Genomic DNA, 20574 nt, shown 5'->3' with positions numbered 1-20574 from the left:
GAGGGTTTATGGAGTGTGAATAGGAAAGTATAGTTGAGTTTGAGATGAGATCAGGCATAGCTGTATTAAATGGTAGAGTAAGCTCAAGGGACAAAATTGCTTACTCCTGCTTCTAGTTCTTGTGTTCTTATGTTCTTAACCACAATAGGGTCCACCACCTCCCAATCATACAGGTACATCACCTGGCCCTGCATATCTATTTTATTCACTTAGTTCTTAATTTGTTTTGTTTTAAGTTACCTCTTGGTCTTTTTTTTTAATCTGTAAAGTATTTATCCTATTTATCTTTAAGCTGAAAGCAATTTATAAAATATATTCAAGTCAGCAGTGGTTACCAACCAATGAACTTGTAGTTTTCTAGTGATGTTACTCTGTTTTGTTTTTGGCCCCTAATTCTGGACCTCAATTTGTCTGGTTAAAAAGACTTGACAAACCATGAACCAAAAACACCAAATTCCCATGGTGCTCCAAAGTCGCAGAAACACATCTGCACTCAGCTGTACCTCACACTAGATGTACTGTCTCAGCTGCTTGTACAAAGCTTACTGATTTTTTAACTCTCTTTTTAATGAATAATCTGGATACCTCTATTGCAAAAATATTCAAATAACTTGCCAGTATTGGTCTTTGAGGAAGGGAGTTCCAAAGACTTCTGAGAGAAAAAAAACTCCTTATTTTTAAAATGCGTGACCTCATTCTACCTGCAACAGGAAATTTCTTTTTAGCATCCACCTTGTCAAATTCTCGCAGAATCTTTATATGCTTCAATAGATTACCTGTATTTTTCTAAACTCCAGTTGATACAGGCTTAGCTTGTCCAACCTTTCCTCATACTATTACCTGGGTATCAATCAAGTGGACCTTCTATGGACTGTTTCGATATCATTTGTATCGTTTCTTAATAAAGAGACTAAAATTGTTCAGTACTGCATGAGGGATCTCATCAATGCACTGTAGAACTGTAGCAAAACATCCTTTATATAAATATTGTGAAGACATGGCGGTGAACCCCTCTGTTAATTAAACTAAACACCCAGGAAAGCTCACCTCGCCTCATAATCTGTTAAAATATGAGTGACAGAGAAGTCCCAAATTTCACTATTTAAAGAAAATAAAATCAACTTATTCTTTAACTCTAAAAGCGAACATTAAACAACAACTATTCACAACTCTAAGATCCCCTTTCTCTTAACTGCTTATTATCTGCCCCCAACTCTACAACAATATGCTGTTGCAATAAGACACTTATTAAAATTACATCAACTTAATTTCAAAGTCATTTGACCTTTCAAAATGGCCCTACCAGTCAGCAAGATCACAGTTGATCATAAGACATAGGAGCAGAGATAAGCCATTTAGTCGTACAGCGGCTGTCAGCTTTGGTGTCTGTCTTCTTTTGGTTGAAAATCTCCCCGGGTCATCTTGTTTCTTTTTACTGAGAATATGTTTCATATGAAAAGATTCCTTTGATTGAGAATGTTTCCTAATTTCTTGGATCTGTATTGATGGCAGTTGTTCTGCCGATTTTCAAAATGCCTGCCTTGTTTATATCCCCAATGTCAGATCGTCTCATTGATTTGACGTTGACAAAACAAAAATTCAAACTTTGTTTTAGTATCCTGGGACATAATTTAAATTCGAATTGTTGTCAAAACAGCAACCAACTCAGGTATCCATTTCATGGCCAAATGTTACATATTTTCAATTTTCAGGTACACTCTGAGACTGCCATCTAGTCATATGACACAGGTGCTTGTAAGCTTTCAGTTCAGAACAGCATTCACTCTGTCTTAAAGGTACAGTACATGCCTTCAACTTCAACTCTTCATTCCCCTTGCCTTCCTGATTACTTGCCATGTCTGTATACTAATACTTTGTAATACATTAACCAGAACACCTGGAACCCTCTGTATCTTGAGGGATATGTAATCTCTCTCCATTTCTTACTGTCAAAGTAGACAAATTCACAATTTTCTACCATCTGCCAACTTTTTGCTCACTCACTGAACCTATCTATATCAAATTGCAGATTCTTTATATTCTTTTCACAACTTACTTTCCTACTTAACTTTGTGTCATTGTAAATTTTGCAATCCATGCATTCAGCTTCTTCATCTGAGTGATGAAAATAAATGATGAATGATTGATGCTTGAGTACAGATCTCTGTGACATTTCACATCTGGAGTACTATGTGCATAAGCAAGTCTCTTCCATCAACAAGAGATACTGTCTTGGATGGAGTGTAACAAAGGTTCAGTGGATTGAGAAGATTATACTGTTTAGGGGACATAAGTAAACAATGTCGTTATAATCTCTAGAATTTGGAAGAATGACAGGTGATCTAAGTAAAGCTATAAATATTGTTAAGGGTCTTGAGGAAATATTTCCCTGGTTGTGAAATTCGAAGACATAGTCAGAGCCTCAGAATGAGGAATTAGGTCTGAAATGAAAAGATGTTTTCATTTAAGGCAGAGATCAGTTGATATTTGGGTGCTAATACTTAAAGGATATTTGGCATTGAGCTAGTTGGTTGAGTTGAAGTAGCAGGCTCAATGGGTCAAATGACTTATCTCTGTTCCTATGCCTTGTGACTAGCTGTGATCTTGCTGACTGGTGGGGCCATTTCGAAAGGTCAAATGACTTAATCCATCTACCCTTTCTTTTGGTTGTTACAGCGATTATATTTGAGATGTGAGGATTGGTAAACATTCTAGAGAGTTTTGGGTGGATGAAGTACTTATGAGATGAAATGATTCTAAGAGAGTCCATATTGCTGTAGATTCTCTATGGTCAGTGTAAAGGAAAGATTTGATTAGATGAATGGTGTTCCCTTATTCAGTATTGGTTTATCATCTTATCTATAATAATATGAGTTTCTTTTTATTTCTAGAACTCAGGGTGGTGTCCATGTACATGATGACAAGCTGACTGTTACAACACCAGTGCTACTGTGGGTAAAGGTATGAATGTGAAATAAATCTTGTAAATGCATTTTTTATTATTCCTTCGTGGGATGGGGGCATTACTGTCTGGTCCAGCATTCATGACTCAAATTACTGTGGGTCTAGGGTCACATGTAGACATGACCAGGTAAAGATGGCAATTTCTTCCCTAAAAGGCATTAGTGATCTAGGTTGGCTTTTCCCCAATAATTGGCAACAGGTTCATGGTCATCATTAAACTTTTAATACCAGACTTTAATAGAGTTCAAGTTCCACCACCAGTCATAGCAGGCTTTGAACCCAGGTCCCCAGAATAATACCTCTATCTCTGGATTAGTAGTCCAGTGATAACACCACTAGGCCATCATCTTCCTCTTATCATCTGGTCAATGTAACTTTGTGTATGTGCCATGGTTCAAGGTCCTTTGGCTTTTTTTGCACATAAGTTTGGAGATCAGCAATTGTTTATATGAACTTTGAGCAGAAGTTTCCCTAAAAGGGATTTGTTTTGACATGTTAAATTGTATCCAAGGTAAATGGTGAAGTCGGAAAGGAAGCACAATATTTATCCTTGATATTTTGTTTATTCACAAGATACAATGTTACAGATCTCTGCATCCTTAGAAAAGCACTCTGAGGATGCATTAAAATCAAATCAAAATGTTGTTTTAATTCAGGCTTCTTAAAATTATTTTTAATCAACCTGTTTATGATATTTTATGACACATTATAGAAGGTGAAACTTGAATCCAGACTTTCTGGCCAAGAAGTAGAGATATTAACACTACGCAATAAGCCCTTCCGCTCCATTTTTATTTATTTTTAAAAAAACGTGTTATTGCACAGCTCACGGGCAGGTGAGACTTGAACAATGAACTTCCAGCTCAAAGTTAGGGGCCATGCCACTGTGCAGCAAGACCATCTTGTCCCTTTTTAAATTTTTTAAATGTGTTCAAACACAGTTAATCAATATTTATTACCAGTTTATTCTTAATCTTAACTATATAACTGACTATGGTGATGCCTCTTCTGGAGTACTGTGTGCAGTTTTGGTCACCCTGTCGTAGGAAGATTGTTATTAAACTGGAGAGGGTTCAGAAAAGATTTACAAGGATGTTGCTGGGAATGGAGGTTTTTGAGCTATGAAAAATAGGCTGAAACTTTTTTCACTGAGTTTAGGAAATTGAGCGGTGACCTTATTGAGGTCTATTAAGTCATGAGGGACATAGTTAAGTCTTTTCGCCAAGGTGGGGGAGTTGAAAATAAGGGACAAAGTTTTAAAGTGAGAGGAGAAAGATTTATAAAGGACATTAGGGGCAACATTTTGACATAGAGAGTGGCTCATGTGTGGAATGAACTGCCTGAGGAAGTGGTGGGCGCAGATGTAGTTACAATGTTTAAAATACATTTGGATAAGAGCATGAAAAATAAAGGTTTGGAGGGATTTGGGCCAAATGCAGACAGATGGGACTAGTTTAGTTTGGGAACATTGTCAGCATAGACTAGTTAGATTGAAGGGTCTCTGACCAATCTGTATGATTCTGTGACTCTTGAGTTTACATTTTCTTTTAACACTGTTTTCGTAAAAATGACACTGATGATTTGAAGAAAAGGAATTCGTAATTGATCCTGTCAAACATAACCTTACAAGAAGATGAAATGCAGATTGTGATTTGTTATGATGATGTTTGAATATTGATATGAAGCATTCTTGAATTTCCAGGCCCTGGATATACTCCTGGAGAGGATGAAAACCTCGAACTTTGATTTTTCAAAGTTGAAATCTTTGTCTGGCACTGGTCAAGTAAGTGATGTTAGCATTTTTGAACAGAGATGAATATTTTGTGCCTCCTGAGAAGGCTTGTTGAAATACATTTGTTTCTTTCACAGCAACATGGTAGTGTTTATTGGAAAGAGGGAGCCAATCAGACTTTGAAAAACATGTCAAGTGATCATTCTCTGCATCAGATATTTGAGGTGAGGATTTGAACAAATTTCGCTTATAATAGACCTGAAAAGTTTATAAGGCATTCAATCCTTTAAGGATTTTGAATTATACACAGAGCAAGTTAATAGAATTACATGTATGTATTTAAATCAACTGCTTTATAAAACAGATGTCCTGCATTAGATTGCTCATTTTCACCTCTGGGAGCTGTGCCATGAAGCAGATGGACAGAATATTTGCGTTTTCGCTCACTTGTTGGACAGGATTTTGGTGGCCCACTGGGATTGGGTACTGAAGTAGATAAGTGAACAATTTGGCACACAGTCACATCGGGTGATTAGAGCTAGTGAAGAGAGTGATGTGTGTGCAGGTGATCAATTGAGGTAGTTGTGACCACACAGGATTCATGGCACTATAATGGGGATGTGCAGTAAGCATTGTGAATTCAACTGACCCACAAGCAAAGCATTCGCCGAACATGGTATTAAGGTTAAAAAAAGGCAATGAAATAAAAGCAAAGAACTGTGGATAATAGTCAATTTAAAAACTTTTCGCATACAGTAAAAGCATAATCCCATTAATACCAAAACACTCCTTTATTAGTTAGAAAGGAAAACACCAATTTTCATATGGTAACTAAAACATATCTTATATAGTATTCAAAAACTCCGCTCAGACAGTACTGACACCAGAGTCTCTATCTCTAACAATTTGATAGGTTTAAGTCATTTGTAACTTAAACTTGGAAACTGGAACTGCAGATAGCTTCTTTTTGGGGCTGTTAGACATCTGATCTTAAATATAATTGGCTTTAAACAGCTTCTTCAAGTTTTTATTCCAATACATCTGGTCTGTAACCAACTGTTTCCTATAGGGTAAGCTGGTTTCATTGTCCTTCCCTTCTCCAGAACACTGGTATGTACAAAACATCTTAATCCAAGGACTTCATATGACTGCTCCAAACTCAAAGTAAAACTAAATAAAATTCCTACTCTAAGCTAAGAATGTTCTCCTTCAGCTTAAAAAGAAAACAAGTTCCAGAAATCTGTAACAAATCTTGAGGCCTCATTATTTCTCTTGCTGGATCACAAAACAATCTAAGGTAAACAAAAAAAATCCATGAGAGGTGTATAAAAATCTACTTTAAACTAGTTCTCAAAAACTGTTTTAAACAAAATCCCTATGGCTACAGAATGCTTTCAAGTTAATTGTTAATTTCAAACAGACATAAAATCCACAGGTTACTAACTCATATACCAAAAATCCACACTTACAATCAATGATATTAAAAATGTATATAAATCTAAGTTTATATTAGAGTTTACATTTGTCCAGCAATCTCAGCAATCTTAACCACAGTGAAACAGGAACAGAAATTGCTGGAAAAACTCAGCCAAACTAGCAGCATCTGTGGAGAGAAAGCAGAGTTAGTGTTTTGAATCCAGTGATGATTCAAAGAGCCTTAATTCTCTTCATCACTTCTTCCCTTTTCCAGTTTTGCTATTAAAGAATAGAATGTTAAGGTCTGGGATCATGACCAAACATTTCTGGTGCAATTAATAAATAACAATTTACACTTTCACAAGAGAAAGATACCCAAGTAAACTGCTGAGCACAATGCATGATTCAGTGACCAAAGACATGGGACAAGAAGTAGGCCATTCAAGAGAGAACAGCTGATCTGATAATCCTCAACTTCACTTTCCTGTCTTTTCCCAAAGCCCTTCTAAATAGTAATCCATTTGAGGCCTTGGATGAAATGGAACCAGCTGCTTGCATGTCTCTCCACGCAGTTGAAGTGCCTGTGGCAGCTGTTGTTATGGATGTGTCAGTGGTGCATCTGCAGAGAGTAGTGCACCAGTGTCAATGCAGGGATATCTTCCATCACATATGTATTACCCTGATACATAGAAGATTCCTTAGTCAGAAGGGAGAAGGGTACCAATGATGATGATGGCAGCCCATGAAAGGTGATGCCCTCAGCTTCATTAGTGACTTCCTCAACCCTTTGACAAACCTGTCAATGTATGTACCAGTTTAGTGCTACTGGCATCCAGATGCATTTTTACACCATTAGGAACACTGACCAATGCAATAGAACATTGCATGCAATTTATGCCCAAAAGTGCACTGTTCTTGTGACCACTCAGGATGCAGTTGCATATGAGGATAACCACTCTATGTAGGAGCTCATGAATGCAAAACCCTCAATGGTATCTACAACTTGGGTGGGCTCCTCCATTCTTAATCTATGCTCCCACATTACCTCAGGCATCTTTGACCTGGACAGATAGACATTTCATTGCTGGTTAATTAGAATTTCCTTTCTTGTGACTCTTGAGGCTGTGACTCCATATCCAATGACTGTGGCTGTGTCTATTCAATGTCTTTGGAGGAAAACTGCCCAGGACTGCAACTGGCTTGCTCACTGATTCTGTATACTCAGGACATGCTGTTCACCCAGGACTAAATTTTCCAATTGTGCGTTGGCCCTCTGATGCAAATGCATCTGCACTGGTGGAAGGTACACTTGAGTGACATGACGATGCTGGGCCTGTGGCTGTGCTGTCATCTGAGGATCCCAGTGATACTGCAATAACGTTGTGATGCTCCTTGTCCACAAGGGATATTATGCTTAGTTTCACAGGATGGACATCTTCTGCTACACTCCAGAAACCCCCTCCTGTGGCACTCCCACACCACTTCCAACATGACTTCCAAGGCAACATCAGTAAACTTTGGGGCAGCTCTGCCATTGGTGCCTGACCTCGACATCTCATTGTTCTCATTTCTGCCTGCCATTGTGTTGGAAGCTTGTTGCAGTCATACATTTAAATTGTGTCTGCACTTTCTGCCTCCTGCTTCCTTTGTGCTGCCTTTAACTATTAACTTCTTTTACTTTAGGTTCCTATACACTTCTTGCAACTCCAAATGCCAACTTCTGTGAACAAGCAAAATTTTATTAAGCACATTATAGAACAAGCTTTCTGGAGGAACCCTTTAACACTTCACAATGCTTGTGAAGCCATGTCAAAGGATCTCTCTGAACAAACGAAACAGTCCTTCCTTTGTACAAAATCTTTACATCACAGTCAGTAATGCCCACAAGACAACCCCCCCCAGTCACTCCCCCACAGTCACATGCCATTCAAGACACAATGCAATGACCTGACCATTTCCAGAAACAATATAATGTAAATCATCCGTGAATGGTCAAATCTGTTGCAAATCACTTTTTTTTTAACTACATGGAATAGTCAAAATTCCAACTGTAATTTTCTTATTGATTTTGAATAGGATGATGATGCAAATGTAAATTATCTCTGAATAGTAGGAGACGACCATGTAAGTGGCTGTGAATGGCAAGGGATGGGAATGTAAATTCCTGACAATCTACCTGTAAGCCAGAGGCATCCCACCCTGCTCTTGGGACATTCAATTTCCTGCAGATCAGCAGAGCAAATGAACTCTTTAATATCACATAACCAGCCGCCAAATATATCCTCCAACCCGTTTGATCCCATTTTCCAAAACTATTGTGTCCTAACACTGCTTCTCTACCATGGAGTAGGGTTGAAATTGAGAAATTGCATTGACGTCAGGGTCCTGACCCCAAATGGAAAAATCCTCATTTTGTCTTAAGTAATTTGGTTTTCCTATGCTAATTCTGCAGAAGTCCTCTGAAATATTATACTGAGTCCTGAAACCAGGAACTATTTAAAAAAGACTCTCTAGCATGGAGATTCCTTGAGGCTGGACTATCACTTGAGGAAGAAGTAGTACCACGTCCTTTCCACTGACTATGCACTGATGTTTTTCAGCATGAATTGAATAATCACTTCATGTTTGGAAAATTTTCCACTTTTCAAAATGTTTTTTAATATCTGAGCTTCTCCCCTAAATGTTTGGACTAAGTATGAATGTACCCAAATCGCACATCTTAATTTGAGATGGTTAATAAAAGTTGCAAGTTGTCATTCAGGAGCTGAAAACTTTGAAAGTATTGACAAATCTAAATAGTTATTTAGCACAATCAATATTCAAAGAATTCTCGTTTTTTTTGTCCCCCGCCCTGCATTTTCTCTTTAGTCTAGTTTTGCTGTAAAAGACTCTCCTATCTGGATGGACTCCAGTACCACTGCAGAATGCCAGCAACTAGAAAAATCTGTTGGAGGGCCACAGAAACTTGCTGACATCACTGGATCACGCGCTTATGAGGTATATATTTGGTCCAAAGATTGAAAAAGTGAAAATTGAACAAATTAGTAACAGTATTGAATGAGGCTGGAGCTTCCAATGAGGGAAGAAGTGGGAGCATGTTGACAGGCAATACATAACTATTTGTTTTGGATGCTGTTTACTGATAGAGTACTTTGAGGATTATGTGACATATTGTGATTTTGGAATAAATAATCTTGAAATGTGTTATTACCTCTGATATCTTGAAATCTAAACACATGCATGAGACACAGTTTAGTTTGGTGTCAGAAGGTCTCTACTTCGCTAGATATTCTGAAATGTTAAAACCTGCTTTTTTGATCAAGTCCGAACCAAATGTACCTCATTAGTTACCTATCCAGTTCCTGTAGTGTCCCTCACATCTGACTCGTGTGTGTGTGTGTGTGTGTGTGTGTGTATGTATATATATAGTGGGGTCATCTGTAGTGTGCTGAAAATGTGTTGCTGGAAAAGCGCAGCAGGTCAGGCAGCATCCAAGGAACAGGAGAATCGACGTTTCGGGCATAAGCCCTTCTTCAGGAATGAGGAAAGTGTGTCCAGCAGGCTAAGATAAAAGGTAGGGAGGAGGGACTTGGGGGAGGGGCGTTGGAAATGCGATAGGTAGAAGGAGGTCAAGGTGAGGGTGATAGGCTGGAGTGGGGTGGGGGCGGAGAGGTCAGGAAGAAGATTGCAGGTTAGGAATGCAGTGCTGAGTTCGAGGAATTTGACAGAGACAAGGTGGGGGGAGGGGAAATGAGGAAACTGGAGAAATCTGAGTTCATCCCTTGTGGTTGGAGGGTTCCTAGGTGGAAGATGAGGCACTCTTCCTCCAATCGTCGTGTTGCAATGGTCTGCCAATGGAGGAGTCCAAGGACCTGCATGTTGGAGGGGGAGTTGAAGTGTTGAGCCACGGGGTGGTTGGGTTGGTTGGTCCGGGTGTCCCAGAGGTGTTCTCTGAAACGTTTCGCAAGTAGGCGGCCTGTCCCCCCAATATAGAGGAGGCCACATCAGGTGCAGTGGATGCAGGTGAATTTGTGGCACCTCCACACACATCATCTATTGCATCCGCTGCACCCGATGTGGCCTCCTCTATATTGGGGAGACAGGCCGCCTACTTGCGGAACGTTTCAGAGAACACCTCTGGGACACCCAGACCAACCAACCCAACCACCCCGTGGCTCAACACTTCAACTCCCCCTCCAACTCCACCAAGGACATGCAGGGACTTGGACTCCTCCATCGCCAGACCATAGCAACACGACGATTGGAGGAAGAATGCCTCATCTTCCGCCTAGGAACCCTCCAACCACAAGGGATGAACTCAGATTTCTCCAGTTTCCTCATTTCCCCTCCCCCCACCTTGTCTCAGTCAAATCCCTCGAACTCAGCACCGCCTTCCTAACCTGCAGTCTTCTTCCTGACCTCTCCCCCCCCCCCCCCCCACCCCACTCCGGCCTATCACCCTCACCTTGACCTCCTTCCACCTATCGCATTTCCAACGCCCCTCCCCCAAGTCCCTCCTCCCTACCTTTTATCTTAGCCTGCTGGACACACTTTCCTCATTCCTGAAGAAGGGCTTATGCCCGAAATGTCGATTCTCCTGTTCCTTGGATGTTGCCTGACCTGCTTTTTCCAGCAACTCATTTTCAGCTCTGATACTCCAGCATCTGCAGTCCTCACTTTCTCCTCACCTGTAGTGTGACATGAATCCAAGGTCCAAGTTGAGATCATTCCCATGGGTATCTGCCTCTGCTTGGCCACTTTGCATTTTTGCCTGTCCCAAAGTCTACCTTGGAGGATGGTCACCCGAAGGTCTGAGGTTAAATGTCCCGGACCACTGAAGTGTTCGCCAACTGAGAGGGAGCACGCCTGTCTTTTGATTGTTGTGTGATGTCCACTCATTCATTGCCGTAACCTCTGCTTGATCTCGCCATGGTACCAAGTCTCAGGGCATCCTTGCCTGCAGCGTATGAGATAGGCAATATTGGCTGAGTCACATGAGTATCTGCCACATACGTGGTCGGAGATGTCTCCACGTGTAATGGTGTTATCCATGTCGACACTTGTCAAGCCTCCTCTAATTCCGAGACGCTGTCAGTTTTATTTTGCAGTTTGAAAACCAGGGAAATCCGTATTGAAATTTTGATGACGTTGAGATGATTGGCAGAGGCACGTGATTTTGGGCTAACCCTTAATGAGATGCTGAGAGACCATTTGGTGTGTGGGATTAATGATGTAACCATGCAAAAGTGTCAACTAGCTGAAGCCCATTGGCCTTCAAACAGGAACTACAACTGGCCTTGTCATTAGAGAATGTGGCAAGTGGAGCATGTGAGCTACAGGGCATCCCAAATGGAAGTGGACATCCTCACCTGTCCAACAGAGCTTGGGGAACACCACTTGAGTGCAGGCAATTATAGAGCCTCATTCAGGGTGTATATCCTGAGCATAGGGACCTAGGTCAGCCCACAGCAACACCCCAAACCAAAGCCGAGCCTCTGCCAAATGGCTAAAATGTTCTTCAGATCCAGACTGGCAAGCCATTATAGTTGGCAGCTGGTACACGGACTGGAGACAACAAAGGAATCCTTCGATGCCTGGCTTGAGTAAAGGAACTCAGAGACCAGTATCCAGGAGACTGCATGCCCTGGAAAACCCACCTACACGTGGTTTGGAACAGTTAAATTGGTTATCAACATCAAAATCAGAACAAATTACAATAAACGTCTGGTTAAATGGAAACCTTGTTCTCAAGGAGGTTGATACCGGCACAGCTGTATCAGCGGTTGTAGAACCAGCCTTTAAGATTCGCTTTGGACTCCAACCCTTACATTTGTGCAAGACTCAGCCAGACAGAGAACATATGCTGGGGAACTGTTGATGATTAAGGGTATGGTATCGGTTCCGGTCTCCAATGAGAAGCAGTTGGTGCACTTACCACCAATTGTAGTAAGAAGCTTAGACCTAAGCTTGATGAGGTTGAATCGGTTGGGAGAGATTCACCTTGATTGGGTCAATATTTTTCAATTAGAAAATGGCTGCCTGAGTGAAGTCCTAATTAAATACCCAAAGGTTCTTTGGGAAGGTCTAGGGGCTATCATGGAGTCAAGGCCATCTTACATATTGACCAGGAAGCAATTCTGCAAGGCCCATCCAGTGCCGTTTGCCTTACAAAACTAGAAGTAGAAATCAAGATAAAAAATGAAAGAACTGTGGATGCTGTAAATCAGAAACAAAAACTGAAGTTGCTGGAAAAGCTCAACAGGTTTGGCAGCATCTGTGAAGACAAATCAGAGTTGATGTTTCGGTTCCGGTGTCTGTTCCGCAGAACTGATGGTAACTAAGGATATAGCCAGGAAAGAGAGTGAGGATCTGAAAAGTGACTACAGAGAGTTAGGTTGGAAGCTGAAGAGCAGGATGAGTAGACTAGTGATCTCAGGTTTGCTACCAGTGCCACGAAATAGTGAGATGAGGAACAGTCAGCGAATGCAGCTTAACACGTGGCTGTGAGGCTGGTGCACAAGGGAGGGCTTCATATACCTAGACCATTGGGATACCTTCTGGGGAAGATGGGACCTGTACATGAAGGATGGGTTGCACCTGAACTGGAGGGGCACAAATGTCCTGGATGGGAGATTTTCTCGTGTGATTCGGGAGGGTTTAAACTAGTTTGGCAGGAGGGTGGGAATCGGAGCCACATGTCTGAGAGGGGGACAGTTGCAGATGGGGCAGTGACAGAATGTATTGAATCTATCGGGAACGTTTCTCACGCAATGAAACAAAGGGATCGGTTATAGTGTGTCTGCTTTAATGCAAGGAGTGTCCCAAATAAGAGTGACAAACTTAGAGCATGGATCAGTACTTGGGGCTACGATGTTGTGGCCATAATGGAGACGTGGGTTTCACAGGGGCAGGACTGGCTGCTTGGTGTCCCAGGGTTTAGAACTTTTAAAAAGAACAAGGAAGGTAGAAAAAGAGGAGGATGTGTAGCATTGCTAGTCAGAGGGTGCATCAAAGCTACAGAAACAAAGGTTGTTGAGGAAGGTTTGTCTACTGAGTCAGTATGGGTGGAAGTTAGGAACAGCAAGGGAACAGCCACTGCATTGAGGGTTTTCTACAGACCATCTAATAGCAGTAGAGAGATTGAAGAACTCACAGACGGGCAGATTCTGGAAAAATGCAGAAGTAGCAGGGTTGTTGTTATGGGTGATTTCAACTTTCCCAAAATCGAGTGAAACCTCCTAAGTGCAGATGGTTTGCATGGAGCCCTTTTTGTCAGGTGTGTTCAGGAGGCTTTCCTTATTCAGTATGTAGACAGACCGACAAGGGGAGGGGCCATTTTGGATTTGGTACTCGGCAACGAGCCAGGACAGGTGTCAGAATCTCGCGGTGGGAAAACACTTTGGTGACAGTGATCACAACTGCCTCACATTTACCATAGCCTTGGAGAGTGAAAGGAGCAGTTACTGAGGGAAGATATTTAATTGGGGAAAAGGAAATTATGACGCTATCAGACAGGAGTTGGGAAGTACAGACTGGGAACAATTGTTCCACAGAAAGGGCACAGCAGACATGTGGAGACTATTTAAGGAGCAGTTGTTGCGGGTGATGCACGAATTTGTTTCTCTGAGACAGGTAAGAAGAGGTAAGATTAAGGAACCTTGGATGACGAGAACAGAGGAGCTTCTCATCAAAAGGAAGAAGGCAGCTGACGTAAGGTGGAGGAAGGAAGGATCGAGCACAGCTTTAGAGGATTGCAGGCTTGCTAGAAAGGAGCTCAGAAATGGACTGAGGAGAGCCAGGAGGGGACACGAGAAAAGCTTGGCAAGAAGGATTAGGGAGAACCCAAAGGCATTTTACTCATACGTGAGGAATAAGAGAATGATCAGGGAGAAGGTCGGGCTGATCAGGGATAGCGGAGGGAACTTGTGCGTGGAGTCTGAGCCGATAGGGGAAGCCCTAAATGAGTTTTTGGCTTCGGTTTTCACCAAAGAAAGGGACCTTGTTGTGAATGAAAACTTTGAGGAGCTGGGATACAGTCTTGACCAGATCAAGATTGATGAAGTTGATGTGCTGGAAATTTTGGAAAACATTAAGATTGATAAGTCCCCAGGGCCAGACCGGATTTATCCTAGGTTGCTTCGGGAAGTGAGAAAGGAGGTTGCTAAGCCGCTGGTGAGGATATTTGCCTCCTCACTCTCCATGGGAGTCGTACCGGAGGACTAGAAGCAGGCGAATGTTGTTCCTCTTTTCAAGAAGGGTAATAGGGAAATCTCTGGCAATTACAGACCAGTCATTCTCACATCTGTGGTCAGCAAAGTTTTGGAAAGAATTCTGAGGGATAGGATTTATGCATATTTGGAAAGGCATATTGTGATTAAAGGCAGTCAGCATGGCTTTGTGAGGGGCAGGTCATGCCTCACTAATCTTATTGAGTTCTTTGAGGAGGTGACGAGACAGGTAGGCGAAGATCGAGCAGTGGATATGGTGTATCTGGACTTCAGCAAGGCATTTAATAGGGTTCCCCATGGTAGGCTCATTCATAAACTCAGGAAGTATGGGATACAGGGAGATTTGGCTATCTGGATTCAGAATTGGCTGGCTGACAGAAGGCAGAGAATGATTGTAGATGGAAAGTATTCTGCCTGGTGTTCAGTGTTGAGTGGGGTCCTGCAGGCCTCTGTTCTTGGGCCTCTGCTCTTTGTGGTTTTTATAAATGGCATGGATGAGGAGGTTGAACCGTGGGTTAGTAAATTTGCAGATGATACAAAGGTTGGAGGTGTCGTCGATAGTATAGAGGGCTGCTGCAGGCTGCAGCGCGACATAGACAGGATGCAGAGCTGGGCTGAAAATTGGCAGACGGAGTTCAACCTGGATAAATGCGAAGTGGTGCAGTTTGGAAGGTTGAACTCAAATGCTGATTATAGGATTAAAGACAGGATTCCTGGCAGTGTGGAGGAACAGAGAGATCTGGGTGTGCAAGTACATAGTTCCCTCAAAGTTGCCACCCAAGTGGATAGGGTTGTTAAGAAAGCATTTGATGTTTTGGCTTTCATTAACAGGGGGATCGAGTTTAAGAGCCACAGCTACAACTCTACAAGTCCCTGGTGAGACCACACTTGGAATATTGTGTCCAGTTCTGGTCGCCCTACCATAGGAAAGATACAGAGGCATTGGAGAGGGTGCAAAGAAGGTTTACCAGGATGCTGCCTGGACTGGAGGGCTTGCCTTATGAAGAAAGGTTGAATAAGCTTGGACTTTTCTCTCTGGAGAGAAGGAGGAAGAGAGGAGACGATCTAGATATACAAGATAATGAGTGAAATAGATAGAGTCAATAGCCAGAGACTTTTCCCCAGAGCAGGATTGACTGGAACGAGGAGTCATAATTTGAAGATATTAGGAGGAAGGTATAGAAGAGACGGTAGAGGTAGGTTCTTTACGCAGAGAGTTGTGAATGCATGGAATGCGTTGCAGCTGTGGTGGTGGAAGCAGAGTCATTAGGGACATTTACGCAACTGCTGGGCATGCACATGGAGAGCAGTGAGTTGAGGAGTGCGTAGGTTAGGCTATTATATTTTACATTAGGATTAAACCTCAGCACAACATCGTGGGCCAAAGGGCCTGTTCTGTGCCGTACTTTTCTATGTAAGGAAATGTCAGTTTATATTGCAGAAGATAGGGTGATGGGGTGGGGGCTTTGGTGAGGTGATAAGGAGTAAATGATAGGTGGGGAAAGAGCCCAAATTGGCTCACCTTTCCAGCAACTTCTGTTTTTTGGGGGGCAGAACTCAGGAGGCTGGAAAGCAAAGGAATTACCTAACCAGTATAGTTTGTGGAATGGGCAGTACCCGTTGTACCAGTTATGAAGCCTGATGGATCGGTTTGCCTTTGTAGGGATTTTCTCACAACTAGATAAATACCCAATCCCTTGCATAAAGGACTTTTACGCAAAACTGGTGGAGGGTACTGTCCTTCAGAAAGCTGGACATGAGTCATGCATGCCTGCAATTATGCCTAGATGAGGGGTCCCAGAAGTATGCCATAATTAATACCAATAAGAGTTTGTGCCAATATACAAAGCAGTGTATATGGCAGAGTTTGTGCCAATATACAAAGTTGTGTCGGCTCACCGATGGCCCAATGGAGAAGAATACCTAATGATGTGTGCTTCTCAGGCTTTGGCTAATGACAAATGCAAATATGTCCAAATAGAGAAAGAAAGTTTGGCACTCATCTTTGTGAAATGTGCATTTGTAATAGTAATGGACCACAAACCCTTGCTAAAGCTACTTAAAGAGGACAAGGTCATGCAGCCCTTAACTTCTGGTTGAACTCAGCAGTGGGCCCTTATTCTTAATGTGTACCGTTATAAGTTGGAACACCGTCCAGGAGGCCAAGTGGCAAACACAGATGTCTTGAGTCACCTCCTGCTGGCTGATACACTAATGGTAGTGCCCTCCATAGAAGAATCTGTTCTGGTTTTCAAACTTTCTGGACACCATTCCGTAGACAATATCCAAGTGTGCATACAAAAAGATCATGTAGTGGAAAATCTAAAACAGCTGGTGGTAATGGGGGAAATAGAAGGGCGATCATAACCAGGAAAGGGTGATTGTGTCATGTAAAGGCCATCACCAGATACTGGCTGAACTCCACCAGAGTCATTCAGGAGTTTCCAAATGAAAATGTTTGAAAGAAATTATGTCTGGTGGCCAGGGTTGGATTTTGACATAGTTGTATTGGTGGGGCAGTGCCCAGAGTACTAAAAAGGACAGATATTACCACGAGCAGTGCCCCCTCATTCATGGGAATCGCTGGGTAAACCCTGGACTTGGTTACATGTCAACTGTGCCGATCCTTTCATGGGTTCGATGTTCTTGGTCATTGTGGATGTCCATTCGAAGTGGTTGAACATGCAAGAAGTTCATTTGGCAAACTCGGGGATGATGATTGAAAAGCTGCAAGCATCATTCGTGATGCATGGATTCAGGAAGTATTGGTCACTAACAATGGGATGACATTTACCAGCAGGGATTTCGAGTATTTCAATAAGTCAAATGGCATTTGGCATGTTTGGACAGCTCCGTATCATCTGTCATCCAATGGTATGGTGGAAAGAACAGTCAAAACGTTGAAGGCATACTTAAAGAAATTGCCTACAGCTTGACTCGATACCTGTTTGATTATGGGACCACCGCTCACACAGCTACAGAATTGCTGATGGGGAGAAGATCTGCACCAGGTTAAACCTAGTGTTCCTGAACTTGGTGGGGAGGAGGGGAGGGAGAAATGGCAACAGGAATGCCAATGGCAGCCACATGCCTCCTCAAAGCAAGAGAGACAGTTTACTTCAGGGCACAAACTTTGGTTTCAGAACCACAGGAATGGTCTTTCATGGCTACAAGATGAGTTTGATGCAAGGTCAGGTCCTGTGACATGCAAAGTTCGGGTAGGTGAGGCAGTCCTGAACAAACATATGGATAGTATAGTAGACAACGAAGAGGGTTACCTCAGATTACAATAGGATCTGGACCAGATGGGCCAATGGGCTGAGAAGTGGCAGATGGAGTTTAATTCAGATAACTGCGAGGTGCTGCATTTTGGGAAAGCAAATCTTAGTAGGACTTATACACTTAATGGTAAGATCCTAAGGAGTGTTGCTGAACAAAGAGACCTTGGAGTGCAGGTTCATAGCTCCTTGAAAGTGGAGTCGCAGGTAGGTAGGATAGTGAAGGCGGCGTTTGGCATGCTTTCCTTTATTGGTCAGAGTATTGAGTACAGGAGTTGGGAGGTCATGTTGCGGCTGTACAGGACATTGGTTAGGACACTGTTGGAATATTGCGTGCAATTCTGGTCTCCTTCCTATCGGAAAGATGTTGTGAAACTTGAAAGGGTTCAGAAAAGATTTACAAGGATGTTGGCAGGGTTGGAGGATTTGAGCTATTGGGAGAGGCTGAAGAGGCTAGGGCTGTTTTCCCTGGAGCGTCGGAGGCTGAGGGGTGATCTTATAGAGGTTTACAAAATTATGAGGGGCATGGATAGGATAAATAGACAAAGTCTTTTCCCTGGAGTCGGGGAGTCCAGAACCAGAGGTCATAGGTTTAGGGTGAGAGGGGAAAGATATAAAAGAGATCTAAGGGGCAACTTTATCACTCAGAGGGTGGTGCGTGTATGGAATGAGCTGCCTGAGGATGTGGTGGAGGCTGGTACAATTTAAGAGGCATTTGGATGGGTATATGAATAGGAAGGGTTTGGAGGAATATGGGCCAGGTGCTGGCAGGTGGGACTAAATTGGGTTGGAATATCTGGTTGGCGTGGACGGGTTGGACCGAAGGGCTGTTTCTGTTATGTACATCTCTGACTCTATATGAAAGCTACTACTTTGCAAACTGGGCAGGAGCAAAACATAATTGGATCCTCAGAACAGCCAGAAATACTGTCAGAAACTGTGAATTCTCCCCTTCCATGTAGCATCGAAGAAACCTCAGAATCTGAGATGGTTGCAGCCTCAATACCATTACCTCCTGTAAAAGAGGAGGGAACTCTCCTCAGATGCTCCTGGTGCAAGAAACGGATCCGTGTTGCCTGTGTCTGAGCCAGAGTCCGAGGAACCGAACCTGGAGCGGGAAACCTCCCATGAGAAGCTCCAAAAAACATTTCAGGTCTTCATCCTCGGTATTAGGTAGGAACAGATGTCATGATTGGAATGAGGGCCAGGCCGATCTCATTAACTACGAGATCCTCGATTAGGTTGTTAACTTGGGCCAGTCAGGGACCCTTGACTGATGGCTATAAACAGGAGATTCAGAAGGTCTCGTCAGTCCATCGATTGGCTGTAAGCTGGGTACCCACATCTATTGTTCAGTGTATGTGTAAATAAAGGGTGACTTGGTAATGGAATACTCACCTCTGAGCAGTTATTTCAGGAGATATGTACGAAACATCTGTATCAATTGAGGAAATAAATAGTGATGTCTTGAAGAGAGTTCGTATTACAAAGGGGAGGTGCTGGAGGTCTTAAAACTCTTTTTTTTCAGTACAGGTTCCAGAATCTGCAGTAATTTGTTCCTACATGTTGTCATATAAATTCCTTGGCACTCGAGGACACCTCTTCCTACTGCCCCCTCGACCATGACCCCACCCCCCATCACCAAACCATCATCTCCCAGACCATACAGAACCTCATCACCTCAGGAGATCTCCCACCCACAGCTTCCAACCTCATAGTCCGGCAACCCCGCACTGCCCGGTTCTACCTCCTTCTCAAGATCCACAAGCCTGACCACCCTGGCCGACCCATTGTCTCAGCATGCTCCTGCCCCACTGAACTCATCTCTACCTACCTCGACACTGTCTATCCCCCCTAGTCCAGGAACTCCGCACATACGTTCGTGACACCACCCATGCCCTCCACCTCCTGCAAGACTTCCGTTTCCCTGGCCCCCAATGCCTCATCTTCACCATGGATATCCAATCCCTCTACACTTCCATCCGCCATGACCAGGGCCTCCAAGCCCTCCGTTTTTTCCTCTCCAGACCGTCCCCAACAGTACCCTTCCACCGACACACTCATTCGTTTGGCCGAACTGGTCCTCACCCTTAACAATTTCTCCTTTGAATCCTCCCACTTCCTCCAGACCAAAGGGGTAGCCATGGGCACACGTATGGGCCCCAGCTATGCCTGTCTGTTTGTTGGCTACGTAGAGCAGTTGATCTACGTAGTTACACCGGCACCACTCCCCACCTCTTCCTCCGCTACATTGATGACTGCATTGGCGCCACCTCGTGCTCCCGCGAGGAGGTTGAGCAATTCATCAACTTCACCAACACATTCCACCCTGACCTTAAATTTACGTGGACCATCTCTGACACCTCCCTCCCCTTCCTGGACCTCTCCATCTCCATTAATGACGACCGACTTGACACTGACATTTTTTACAAACCCACCGACTTCCACAGCTACCTGGATTACACCTCTTCCCACCCTACTTCTTGCAAAAATGCCATCCCGTATTCCCAATTCCTCCGCCTCTGCCGGATCTGCTCCCAGGAGGACCAGTTCCACCACAGAACACACCAGATGGCCTCCTTCTTTAAAGACCGTAATTTCCTTTCCCACGTGATTAAAGATCCCCTCCAACGCATCTTGTCTACATCCCGCACCTCCGCCCTCAGACCCCACCCCTCCAACCGTAACAAGGACAGAACGCCCCTGGTGCTCACCTTCCACCCTACCAACCTTCGCATAAACCAAATCATCCGCCGACATTTCCGCCACCTCCAAACAGACCCCACCACCAGGGATATATTTCCCTCCCCTCCCCTTTCTGCCTTCCGCAAAGAACGTTCCCTCCGTGACTACCTGGTCAGGTCCACGCTCCCCTACAACCCACCCTCCCATCCTGGCACTTTCCCCTGCCACCGCAGGAACTGTAAAACCTGCGACCACACCTCCTCCCTCAACT

General features: G+C 43.3%; 1 protein-coding gene across 4 annotated transcripts in view; it reads left to right on the top strand.

Annotated features, from left to right (window-relative positions):
* Positions 1-20574, top strand: part of xylb (xylulokinase homolog (H. influenzae)) — a 296035-nt gene that overhangs the window by 13784 nt on the left and 261677 nt on the right. For all 4 annotated transcript variants that reach the window (XM_043690787.2, XM_087987599.1, XM_087987601.1 and 1 more), the window contains exons 3-6: positions 2892-2961; positions 4667-4747; positions 4834-4920; positions 8981-9109. In XM_043690787.2, coding sequence (XP_043546722.2) covers positions 2892-2961; positions 4667-4747; positions 4834-4920; positions 8981-9109 — 367 coding nt within the window. The remainder of the gene's footprint in view (positions 1-2891; positions 2962-4666; positions 4748-4833; positions 4921-8980; positions 9110-20574) is intronic.

Source organism: Chiloscyllium plagiosum, unplaced genomic scaffold (genome assembly GCF_037043375.1).
Source record: "Chiloscyllium plagiosum isolate Xiang-an unplaced genomic scaffold, Cpla_swu_hap1 HiC_scaffold_5, whole genome shotgun sequence".
Classification (NCBI taxonomy): domain Eukaryota; kingdom Metazoa; phylum Chordata; class Chondrichthyes; order Orectolobiformes; family Hemiscylliidae; genus Chiloscyllium; species Chiloscyllium plagiosum.
This window is presented reverse-complemented; position numbering and strand designations above follow the sequence as displayed.